Raw genomic sequence first — 12,345 nt, forward strand, 5'->3', positions numbered from 1 at the left:
GAATCCATTACTTCTAAAAGAAGACCTAAATGGTTTAAATCTTTAATTCAAGATAGTGATGAATACTTAGCTAGAATGGATAGAATTCAAGCTAGAAGAGTTAATTATTGTAATTATGCTTTAATGACTACTATTATGAATTCTAATGATCCTAAAACATTTGATCAAGCTAAAAATCAACCACATTGGCAAAAAAGCAATGAAGGAAGAATATGATACTTTAATTTCTAACCAAACTTGGGATTTAGTTCCCTTGCCTCATGGTAAAAATCTTGTTTCTTGCAAGTGGCTTTATAAAACTAAATTGAATGCTAATAATCAAATTAGTAAATTTAAAGCTAGATTAGTTGCTAGAGATGTTTCTCAAATTGAAGGCTTAGATTATACTGAAACTTTTGCTCATGTTGCTAAAATGCCTACAATTAAACTTGTGCTTGCTTTAGCTTTTAGAATGAATTGGCCTATTCACCAAATGGATGTTAAAAGTGTTTTTCTTAATGGTGATTTACACGAGAAAATTTATATGTCTCCACCTCCTGGTTTTATTAAAGAAGGTAATACACACTTAGTTTGTAAATTAAAGAAATCAATTTATGGATTAAAGCAATCTCCTAGGGAGTGGTATTCAAAGATTAATGCATTCTTTCTTTCTCAAGGGTTTATTAGAAGTAAAAATGATCATAACTTGTATATTAAACATAGTGAAGATGATATTATCATTATTATCTTGTATGTAGATGATTTGATTCTTACTTCAAGTTCCAATATTTTGATTTCAAATATTAAGTTTCAACTTAATAAAAAAATTCAAAGGACTGATTTAGGTCTTTTACATAATTTCTTAGGAATGCAAATTTGGCAAACCTCTAAAGGAATTTTCTTATCTCAAAGTAAATATGCTCAAGATCTCATAGATAAGTTTAAAATAAATGATGCTCACCATGTTTCAATTCCTATTGAATTAGGCACTAAATTAATGCTTGATATGCAAACTCCTCTTGTTGATCCTACTTTGTATAGACAATTAGTTGGAAGTTTGAATTATTTAACTCTTACTAGGCCGGATATTGCTTATAGTGTTGGTTTGGATTCAAGATTCATGTCTAAACCTCAACAAACACACTTTAAAGTTGCTAAAAGAATTTTAAGATATATTAAAGGAACCATTAATGTAGGTTTGTTTTATGATGCAAATTGTGATTTTACTTTAAATGGTTTTACTGATTCCGATCTAGGTCGAGATCCCAATGATGAGAAATCTACTTGTGGTTATTGTTTTTTTGTTGGTTCAGGAGCAATTTCTTGGAATAGTAAAAAGCAACAATCTACCTCTCTTGGATCCACTGAAGTTGAGTACAAAGGATGCACTAATGCTTCCAAAGAAGCCTTGTGGCTTAGAAGACTACTTGAAGATTTGGGTCTACCTCAACACGAACCAACTCAATTGTATTGTGACAACCAAAGTGTCATTGCCTTGGCTAAAAATCTAGTTTTCCATGCAAGGACAGCACATTTCTCTCCAACACCACTTTATTAGAGAACAAATTGAAGACAAACAAGTTTCACTCCTCTATTGCAAGGGAGAAGAGCAAATTGCAGATTTTTTGACCAAACCACTTTGTAAAGAGAAGTTCCAATTTCATTGTAAAAATCTTGGATTGCAACCCATTGAAGGGTTTGATGTAAACTCCCCAAGTAAAGTTTAAGGGGGGGTGTTAGAATATTTAATCTTTATTTGGCTTAGGTTTATTTGTATTTAGTTTAGGATATTCCTTTGGAATTCCTACATGTAATTTGTCCTCCAGTACATGTGTGAGGACAAGTCATTTCTTTTATTTTCCTTTATTAAGGAATATTAGATTTCCTCCATAAGACGATGTGTACACATGGCACACACATTTTATGAATGGTGGCATTCATAGATTTGGGAGTTACTTTGTAACTCCTCTCCTCATCTCTATTTAAGAGATGTCTCCTCTCTCATTTCTTCTTAATGACAATATTGTAAAGAGCTTCTTGTTCCCTCTCTCTCTCATTTTAGGCATTGCCTCATTCATAATAACACAAGGGGTTTTTCTTTGCTTTTCCCCTTTCAAAAGTTCTTGTGCCTCCTCCTTTACATTTGGGTGATTGCTCCAAAGTTTTTACATTTCTCTTGGTAACATTTACTTCATCAATAAACTTACTTGGATTTTGTTTTTCCTTCTTTGCTCTTGTATTTCCTTTCACATCTCAACCAATGACACTACAAATAGTGAATGAATGATGAAAATGTCAATCAAATATTCACAATGCTTCATGTTGCTCACCATTGTCTCTTGAGAATGCCACATAGAAATCATAATGACTTTTGGGTGAAAATAGAAGCCCAAGTGTCAAGAAATTGAAAACAAAACACTCATGGATCATTTTCTCATCTTGCACAATCAGTTCGAACAAAACTTTTGATTTCTATCAATCAGCAATGGTCAAACCTCCTCGAAATTTGAAAATTGTTGGCTTTTACATTAGAGGCAATTTCAAAACCTTCTCTTTCTTGACCAAATAGTATATCTCCAGTAGGGGCAATTACAAAACCACCAATTTGCATCAACTTGTGTCTTCCAACTTCTAGAAGCCATAACTTTTGCATACGGTGTCGAAAAGAGGTACAATTTTTTTAAAGTGCATAATTCTTTGAAAGGATTGTGTAATAATAAAGTTTTGATGCCAGAAAGTACCATTTTCACACCAAGAACTAGTAAGAAATCCTAGTTATCAAGAGATTTCATTGGTCATAAGCATATTTCAATTCTACTTATGCAACACCATGGTCCAACTACATTGCTCATGCCCTGATGCAATACATTCACTCAAGGCTCCAAATAATAAAGTGATAAAGTTTGTTGGAATCATCTCACGTGTGTAGTCATGAATACAATTTCTATTAAAAGATTTCGCTATTCAGTCAGAAAGAGGAAGATAACAATTAACTCATTACATAGAATTGTTATTCATATTGAATACATGTTTCTACAAGAATACAAGTGTTATTTGTTGGTATACAAAAGGATCATGACGGAATATTGCATGCTCATTTAAAATTGTGTTGGAGTGTTCACTGACATTGAAAATATGTGAAATTATCAGTATCAAATGAAATAGAACCTAAATAGATAAGAAGAAAACAAATATTAAATAATGATACATGATTGTTGTGATTACACATTTATTGTCCAATATATTCCATTCATAATCTTGACTAAGAAATCTCACCAAGCAATATAGGGACTACCATAGCAACTTCAACACAAGAATTGTTCAGATGTTTCATCTCAAGGCATATAGCAATCTATTATTTCATTCAAACTTATCACATAAAGAGATATCATCCTTTCCTAGTAATAAAGAAACAAAGGTAGGATACTCTCATATAACTCGGTGCATTTACTCACTTTTCAGCGAGCTTGATCCTTATCGAATTTGCTCAATTTAAAGAATCCTGCTTGTGTTCTTTTTGAGGAATAATATTAGCACATCCACATTTATAAGTAAGCATCAAATCAATTGTTTATGATATGAAACTAATCGACAAACGTCTCAGATTAGGTGAACAGCATGGAGTGGAGATGCCTCTTCCAAGATGCATAAAAGCTAAATTAGAAGCAAGCACTCCTAAATATGCTTTAACACCCCCCTCGCTTAGGTGAAACTTAGGGTGAGTAGAAAAAACCTAAATACAGGAATGCATAAATGAGTCCCAACAACAAAAGGCCTGATTAGGTACCCATGTATAAACCAATCAAGTCTCTCTAACTGAAGAAAAGAAGAAAAACCCTCTCCAAAAGCAAGAGATGCAATGCATGAAAAGAAACACGAACTGCTAAAAAAGGAAGGAATAAAAGAAACTCACCATGGAAGAACTTATCTCTACTCTAATCTCCTTAGCATTGCCTCTACAAAACTTTGCTGTCTAGAAAGATAAACAACTGTAATTAGAGTTGCATTTGACAATTATTCAAATGTGTTAAATAAAAAACTCATAACAGCACATTAAAATGAATTGCATTGTAAAAACGGGTAAGAAGTAGCTAAATTGAATAGGTGCCAGAAACTTTTCAGGAAGCCCATAAATAGATTATTTTGGTTGAGAAAAGCTTATGATTTAAAGTGTCAACTTTACTAAAGATTTAAGCTGAAATCATGCACAAACAAAGGACTGATGTTCTGATGTTGAGCACCTAGAAAAGTGTCTGAGAGACCCTAGGTTCAAGTCCTAGCCAGTATGTTTTTGCTGGGTACTAAAACAACGATCTGGAAGCTCATGTATGAATTAAATTGGTGGTGTGAAGCTTATAAATTTAAATTTAAAAGCTTAGAAAAGGTTTAAATTGAAATCTCAGACTTGAAAAGGGCTAATAGTTCAGTTGGTAGAGCACCCTTACCAGCATTTGGGACGGTCTGGATTAATGTCATATGTAGTTCATTTTGGCTAGGAATTAACACACGTATCTGGAAGCTCATACAAAAACAAAAGTTCACCTTTCATGAGCACTTTGTGTGCCACTGGTCTACATCGTTTCAAGTTTCAACTACAATGAATTAACTGGTAGCATATTAAGCATTTTTCATCCATATGGTTTAGTTGAACCAGTACAACCAATGTGAGTTCGTGAATTGGCATTGCTAAATCTTTCTAGTCAATCTGATTGACTCAACAGTGGGATGTTATTATATTTTATTAGTAAGTTTATGGCTTCGATATGCAAACTATTGGATCATATAATAATGAACATAATGTTCTCGTATGCCAATATTAGCATTAAATGCTGGCAATTATTAAATATGATGAAATATGCACCATCACAATGAAACTAATTATTTTAGCAGTAGGTTTCTTGTCTAGTTTTTTATTTTATTTTGAAATGTAACTTCATTGCATATCAGGCAATTAAAAAATTATAATCTTTCAATTCTTGACTTCTTTCAAATTGAACTTCTAATAAACATTTTCACATCTTGCATGAAGTTCTGTGGAATCTAAAAAGGCATATTGGTCATCTAGAAATCATTTGGGATTTGTAGTAATTACTAACAATGAATTTGAAAAAGTGTGGGGCTGGAAAAGGAGAGATTATGTTTCAGTCTAGCCTGCAAGTGTATACATAATATCTTCTACAAGGAGTTTTCAAGCGGAAAAGGCTGACAGGCATTTATTGTCTAATAGGACAAGGCAGTGCCTTTAGACATTCATTCACCTAACTATCAAGAGAGCACTTCATCAATAAATCGAGGAGTGAACAATCACAAATCAGAATCCCACATAAACTTCTCATCCACAGCAGAAAAGAGAGGGAAGGAATAATGGGTTATTTCCCACATGTAAGTGTAAGTTCTTGTTTTTGAGTGAGTGAGTTCATTGTCTCTGAATACAAAGGTGTGATCTATAATTTTCTAAAGTAAATTCTTAAGTTTCCATATCCAGTTAATAACATTTACCATTATTAGGAATCTTGCCTTATATTAACTGTTTATTCCCCATTCCAAGGATAATCTTGGAGTTTGTAAATTTATATTTATGTTAGCAATAAAAGATTGCTAACCAACTTACAGGCATATTGAGGCAACATTATTTGATGTACCTGATGGCTCCTCAAATAAATATTCAAAGTGTTCCTTTATCTGCTTCTCCTGTCCTTTGTTTCACATATGATGTTCCACTGAAGAAGTAAACGGGATTATAAACTTCTACAAACAAGACATTGAAGATCAAGTGGCAGGCCAAGCAGGCAAGGTAAGAGGATTCATATGTACGTACATTTTAGTATTTTACAGTGATGTCTGCCATTATAACTTTTAAGCCACATTCTTATAAGGATGTCCAAGGCAAGGATGTGGAAGTAAACTAAATTTGCAGCACCTATGGAAAGTAACATCATGGTTTTGGTTGTATTTCCTCCTTGACTGAAACCCATTGGATGCTAATTGGTTATCACACCAAGTTAAGGCAGATAATTCCCTGTCTAAGTACAAAGCTAGGTCAGTCACAAAAGGTTTTGTGTGGAAGAGAAGATTATGAAAAAAACAATTCTCCTATAGTCAAGATGGTGACTATCAGATTGTTGAGGGCTGTTAAATCACAGTTCAGCTCGATATTTTTGCAAATAGAAATGAAAGGTGTTTGCTTCAGTGATGATTTGGAAGCAGGCATTTATGTATCAACCACAAGGTTTCAATGTTGCATGTGTGAAGGCCCTTTATGTTGCTGCAGGCTACAAGCATCTTAAATATAAGGTGAATAAAGATATTATTTCATCTGCATTTAGGAGTCCTAATCTAAACCATTATTAAAAAAGAACATGCAATGATATTGTAATATACGTGGGCTATGTGAATGATCTTATCAGCACAATTTTTGATATGTCTAAAAATATTACATATATGTTGCCAACTGAAGGATGCACTTGTCAAGAAGGGAGTTTTGAACCCAACATTGCCTTATTTTGTTCTCTGAGATGAGAAAGGCCTCACTGATGGTGGGATAATGAGTGATACTGAAATGATGGTAATTGCATAATTTATTAAAGGAATGAAATGTACATATATAGGCAATTGCATTGTCGAAGTTTCCTAAAGAAACATTCGAGAACAAAAGACTAAATTAGAAAGAATCAAATCTACCTATAATACATTATTGACCATTAAATAAAATAATCAAATATTAATCTAATACCCTTCGTTAATGGTCAATTTGTCAACTACACCAAGTTGTCCCCTAAATTTTACAAACTTGTCTCGGCTCAAAGACTTGGTGAGGATGTCTGCAGTTTGATCCTCAGTTGGAACATACTACAACTGAACTGATCCGTCTTTGACAAGCTGTTGAATGAAATGGCAGTGGAGCTCAACATGCTTGGTTCGTTCATGGAAGATTAGATTTTTTGGCTTGTTTGAGTATCCCTTGATTGTCACAAAAGAGGGGTGAAGGCCTTGCTTAAGAATTCGCATGTCAGAAAGCATCCTTCGAAGCCAGACTGCCACACAAGCTACTTTAACAGTTCCCCGATATTTTGTTTCGGTCAAGGAAAGAGTTACTATTTGCTACTTCAAGCTAGTCCATATGACTGCACCTGTTCCCAAACTGAAGACATACCCAGATGTAGACTTCCTGTCATCAACAAAACCTGCCCAATCTAAGTCTATGAAACCAATGAGTCTAGGATCATTGTTTTTGCCATACAAAATGCCAATGTCAAAAGTGCCCTTCACATATCTCAACACATGCTTCGTTGCAACACTGTGTTCAACTTTAGAAGCTATCAGGAAGCGAGAGATGTAGCTCACTACATAACTAAGGTCAGGTCTAGTGCCGGTGAGATAGATGAGACTACCCACTAGATGCCTAAATGAGGATTCATCCACCACAAATGAATCTGAATTTGTTGATAATTTCAGCCCTTTTTCCATAGGTGTCGAAGCAGATTTGCAATCTTGCATTCGAAACTTACCAAGGAGAATCCTGACATACTTCAACTAAGAGATAAAGATACTGCCATCAATCTACCAAACGCCAACACCGAAGCAATAATGCAAAAGTCCCAAATTTGTCATGTTAAAGGACTGGCTAAAAACTCTGTTTTATTTGCTTGATCAAAATTGTTGAGCTAACAGTGATAATCAGATCAACATAGATGATAAGAAAAAGAATATCACCACTAGTAGTTTTGACATATAGATTGGAATTGGAAGGACTCCTCTAAAAGACTTGATCACTGAGGTACTTATCAATTTTTATGTACCAAGCCCAACGAGCCTCTTTCAGGCCATAGAGTTCTTTCACCAGTCTGCATACCTGGTGTTCTTTATCGACAACCTTAAAACTAGGAGGTTGCATCATATAGACTTCTTCCTACAAATCACCATTGAGGAATGCACTCTTGATGTCCATTTGATGGTCTTCCAAACCAAACTAGGCGAACATGGCAAGGACAAGCCGAATTGTACTCATTCTAGCTGTAGGAACAAAAGTCTCCTCATAGTCAATGCCTTCTTTCTGTGAAAACCCTCAAGCAACTAGTGAACCTTGTACTTATCAAGGGTTCCATCAGAGATGACCTAAGTGTTGTTCTTCAGAAGACAACAATGTTCAGCTTCCATAGCCTGTTCCCACTCAGGTACACCTTTAGCCTCTGTATATGTTCGAGGCTCATAAACATTGTGAATGTTGGCCATGAGAGCAAAATTAATTGTATGTTATTGTTTGCTCTTGTTTCTAGATGATCTACCCTCAATGAGCTCATCATCATGAAGATCACCAATAGTCTTGGCCCACCACTTAGGTCAAAGAGTATAAGTACCAACATCTAAAATAGGCGGATGAACATCACCGAGAATGTCAATAACAAAGTCATCAAGATGTTGCTCAACATGTTGGGGAGACTCCACAACTTTAGAATCAGAGTCTACTGAATCCCTCTCATCAGGTGGACCTAAGGGAAGACAAACACCCAAATCCTTAGCCTTTAGAGTTTGATCCTTTAGGCTCAAAACAGGAGAAGAGAGCTGAAAAGTCCCTCATTCTTCATCAAAAACATCCTGACTAAATATGAGACGATCAATGTCTACATCAATCAACTAGTAATCTTTGTGATTATCACTGTACCCGATGAACATGAGTTCCTGACTCTTAGAATCAATTTTGGTGCGCTTGGCATCTAGGATCCAAACATAAGAACTATAAAGCCAAAAAATTTCACGTGACTGATTTTGGGCTTCCTGCCAAACCAGGCTTCCTCTGGGGTCTTCTTCACGGCCTGTGTGGGAGACAGGTTCAGAAGATAGACAACAATGTAGATTGCTTTTGCCCAAAATTTCTATGGAACACTTCTATGTTCCAACATAGACTGGGCCATCTCAGTTATTGTGCAGTTTCTCCACTCAACAACACCGTTTTGCTGAGGGGTGTAAGGTGTGGTAAGTTGACACTTGATGCCATGATGTGCACAAAAGTTGGAGAAATCAAAAGAACAAAATCCCCCCCCCCCCATTCTCTAATCTAAGAGTTATAATTTGTTGACTAGACTCTCTTTTTACTAAGGCCTTAAACTTATTAAACATACCAAACACCTTTGATTTTTGTTTAAGAAAATACACCCACATTTTGCAACTAAAATCATCAACAAAATAACAAGAAATACTTCGACCCAATAACTGAAGGAGTGTTCATTGGACACAAATGTTAGCATGAACCAATTGCAATACCTTAGAAGCTCGCCAACAATAACCATCCATAAATGGAGTCCAATGCTGCTTTCTAGCCTCACAAGCTCCGCAAACTTCATGATTTCGAGTCTGATATTAAGTAAGCCACAAACCAGACCCTTCCGAACCAACTGAGAGAGGTAGTGTATGTTCAGATGGCCATACCGCTGATGCCAGAGATTGCTGATGGAAGAACTTTTGGCTGCCATGACATGCTCCAGAGAATCACCAGTGTCAACAAGTCTATAAAAACCATGATCCTCAATGCCCACAGCAACTGTAGCACAAGTCTCTCGATCAATACTGCATTTGTGCAAACCGAATACCACATCCTGTAATATCCCTTGGTAATCTGACCCTGTTTTGCTGATTTGATCTCCAAGGAATATTGTCAAACACTTGGCTTGCAATGTCTGTACTTGCAGTAGCTCCTTTTGGTGTTTTGGTTTGTTTTGATGAATGTTTGTGATATATTGGCAATGTTTGATACAACAATTTAATGCAGAAAAAATAAGAGGTGTTGCAATAATAATTTTAACTCAAAACTGAAATTGCATTGTGAATACACAGCTGAAAATTCCAGATTTTTATACCAGCTTAAATACTCAGTATTTTCACAATATATTGACAACCCAGCTCATAAAATAACCCTATTATCTAAATCAAAAATACCGAGAAAATCTAGGAGTTACAATTCATGAACTCGCAGGTAAACATGCCTTGAAACCAATGAAGCAACAATCGTCAAAAAATCGTGATTATACCGGATTAATCGGGAATCGTCCAGGTCGCCGACTTTTTCCCCCCGATTTTTTGAAAAATCGTGTAATTTTGATCAACAACTTTCAACGATTTCTTCAGCGTTTAATCCTGATTAAACCATCTGATTAATCAGATATAAAAAATCGTGTCAAAAAAAGCCCTAAAATCAATGCTAAGACCCCAAAAAAACTTGCGAACTGACTATATAGCAGCTCACGCGACATTATTTCCACACCTGCTCAGGAAACGACCAAAAATCGCGTGAAAGGAAGGCGTGATGAGTTCCTGCAGGCTGCAAATTTGGCATCGCATATCTGCGAATACCAAGTATTAATCCTATTAATTAGCAACAAGTATTCAAATATATTAACTAATCGTATTAGATATACTAGTTGCATCCACAAATTAGATACAATAGGTATTTTATTATATTATAATCGTATTAACTAGCATTTCATTATATTTATTATTATTTATTAATGTTACTATCGATTAGTTAGCATTTCATTATATTTATTATGTATTTATTTATTCAGGAAAAAGTATTTGTGGCTAAGTAAATTTTTTTTAAATGTAAATTTTATTTTTTATTATATTTTTATGAAATTGTTTTTTATTATTAAAATGATATTTTATTAGAATATAATATTATATCATTAAATTTTAATATTCTAATATATATATATATTAGAATATTAAAATTAAATAATATAATAATACAATATGTTATATGAAAATATATTTTAACAATTTTCAGCCTTGTAAAATACAATTTACAATTTATTTAATATTTCTTATTACAGTAATTTTTGGTAAATATTTTTTTCTTATTATAATAATTTAGTTATTAAAATATAATATTTACAATTAATAGTATTAGATTTTATATTTTAATAAAATATTTTTTGGTCTATTTTATTTGCCTATAATATCTCTATGCTATGGAAATGCCTTTCAATATATATAAAAAAATAGCTTTTTATTGTATTTCTACAGTTTTTTACCTTTTTTTATAAATCCGATTTTTTCCCGATTTTTTTCCGATTTTTTCAAAAAATCTTATACTTTTGTTTTGCCGATTAATTCCCCAAACGATTAATGTTTCTTTGCTTGAAACCCTCTGAAAATGGATGCCAGAATAAAGTGTAAAGTTGCAGCAGTCATACAGCAGAGAGAATAATCCTCACGCTACTGAAAATGGCGTCTTCGATCAGCTATTTTAGAACCCCTTCTAGTTCTAGAGATATATACTCTAAATCTACACCAATATGATTCCCACGTGCCAAAAGAAGAAAGCTCTAACAATTGGAAATGTAACAGCAGCGTATATCTCAATTCTTCAAGTAATTAATCTTCAAACCCTTGTACAATCTTTCCAATCTTCACAACAATGACTCCCACGTGCGAATGAAGAAGGCACAACCAGCAATAGAGATTTACCAAATAAGTTTAACCTTCAATTATTTCTGATCTGCAAATAGATGTTCTTTAAACCCTTCACAACTTCTAGATCTTTCACCAATGAAGCTCAATGTTGACTCCTGGATGAAGCCAATCTCACAGGCAATCCTTCGGAAGATCTTTCACAACCTCAGGTAGCAAGTCAATGAGAATTATCGTTCTCAATGATCAAAGAAGTGCAGAAAACCTAGGTTTCCTTCTCCAAGAGAGGAGCTCTCCAAACACACAAGTATGAAAAATTATCTAATGATGCCTTTTTCATTTCATTTGGTGCCTTTTATATTCATCTCCAATTAGGTCAATTTCTCTAGAAAGCTCTTTTAAATCATTGAAATGATATTTAATATTTTCCTTTCACTTTAATAAATGCTTTAATACATGGGCGCACAAATAATAATAATATTTAATGTACTTCAAGTGACCTTTTTGAGGATTATGGCCCCATTAGACAAAGTGAATTTAAAACTTTATAATTGCACTTTATATTTAATTATTAATAAAGTAATCACTTTATTAATAATTAAATAACATAACTCCACAAATAATCATTATTTCTCAATTCTGTCTCAACCCGGGAGTTAACCATTGTATCCTCTGTGCAACCAACTGCCTTACTAAAAATAGTAAGGGTCCCTCTCTGACATCCACTGACTTACTATAGTAAGTCCCTCCAAAACCAAACCAAAGACCTCTGAACATATGAAGGGTCTGGAGATGAAAACACCAACAACTGTCCTCTGGAGAGCAAAAAAAATCCACAACAGGGTCCTCTAATCATCACTATTAGCCTACAAGGACCCAGTGATAGGCTAAATCCATCAACTCTGATGCAGGCTCAAAATGGGGACATTACACATCCAACCGAGGAGAGTGTCTCATAAT

At 34.3% G+C, this 12,345-nt stretch overlaps 1 protein-coding gene across 13 annotated transcripts in view; it reads right to left on the reverse strand.

Annotated features, from left to right (window-relative positions):
• The window catches only part of LOC131075033 (glycerol-3-phosphate acyltransferase 9), a 337,473-nt gene that overhangs the window by 78,521 nt on the left and 246,607 nt on the right, over nt 1-12,345 (reverse strand). For 5 of the 13 annotated variants that reach the window (XM_058011892.2, XM_058011823.2, XM_058011834.2 and 2 more), the window contains 2 exons: nt 3,893-3,952; nt 3,172-3,712 (listed from right to left, as the gene is read on the reverse strand). In XM_058011892.2, coding sequence (XP_057867875.2) covers nt 3,910-3,952 — 43 coding nt within the window. In that variant the 3' untranslated portion in view covers nt 3,172-3,712; nt 3,893-3,909. Of the gene's footprint in view, nt 1-2,811; nt 3,101-3,171; nt 3,713-3,892; nt 3,953-12,345 lie in introns of those variants that run through there. The other 8 variants (XM_058011874.2, XM_058011882.2, XM_058011864.2 and 5 more) reach the window with 4 other exon arrangements.

Source organism: Cryptomeria japonica, chromosome 11 (genome assembly GCF_030272615.1).
Source record: "Cryptomeria japonica chromosome 11, Sugi_1.0, whole genome shotgun sequence".
NCBI lineage: Eukaryota > Viridiplantae > Streptophyta > Pinopsida > Cupressales > Cupressaceae > Cryptomeria > Cryptomeria japonica.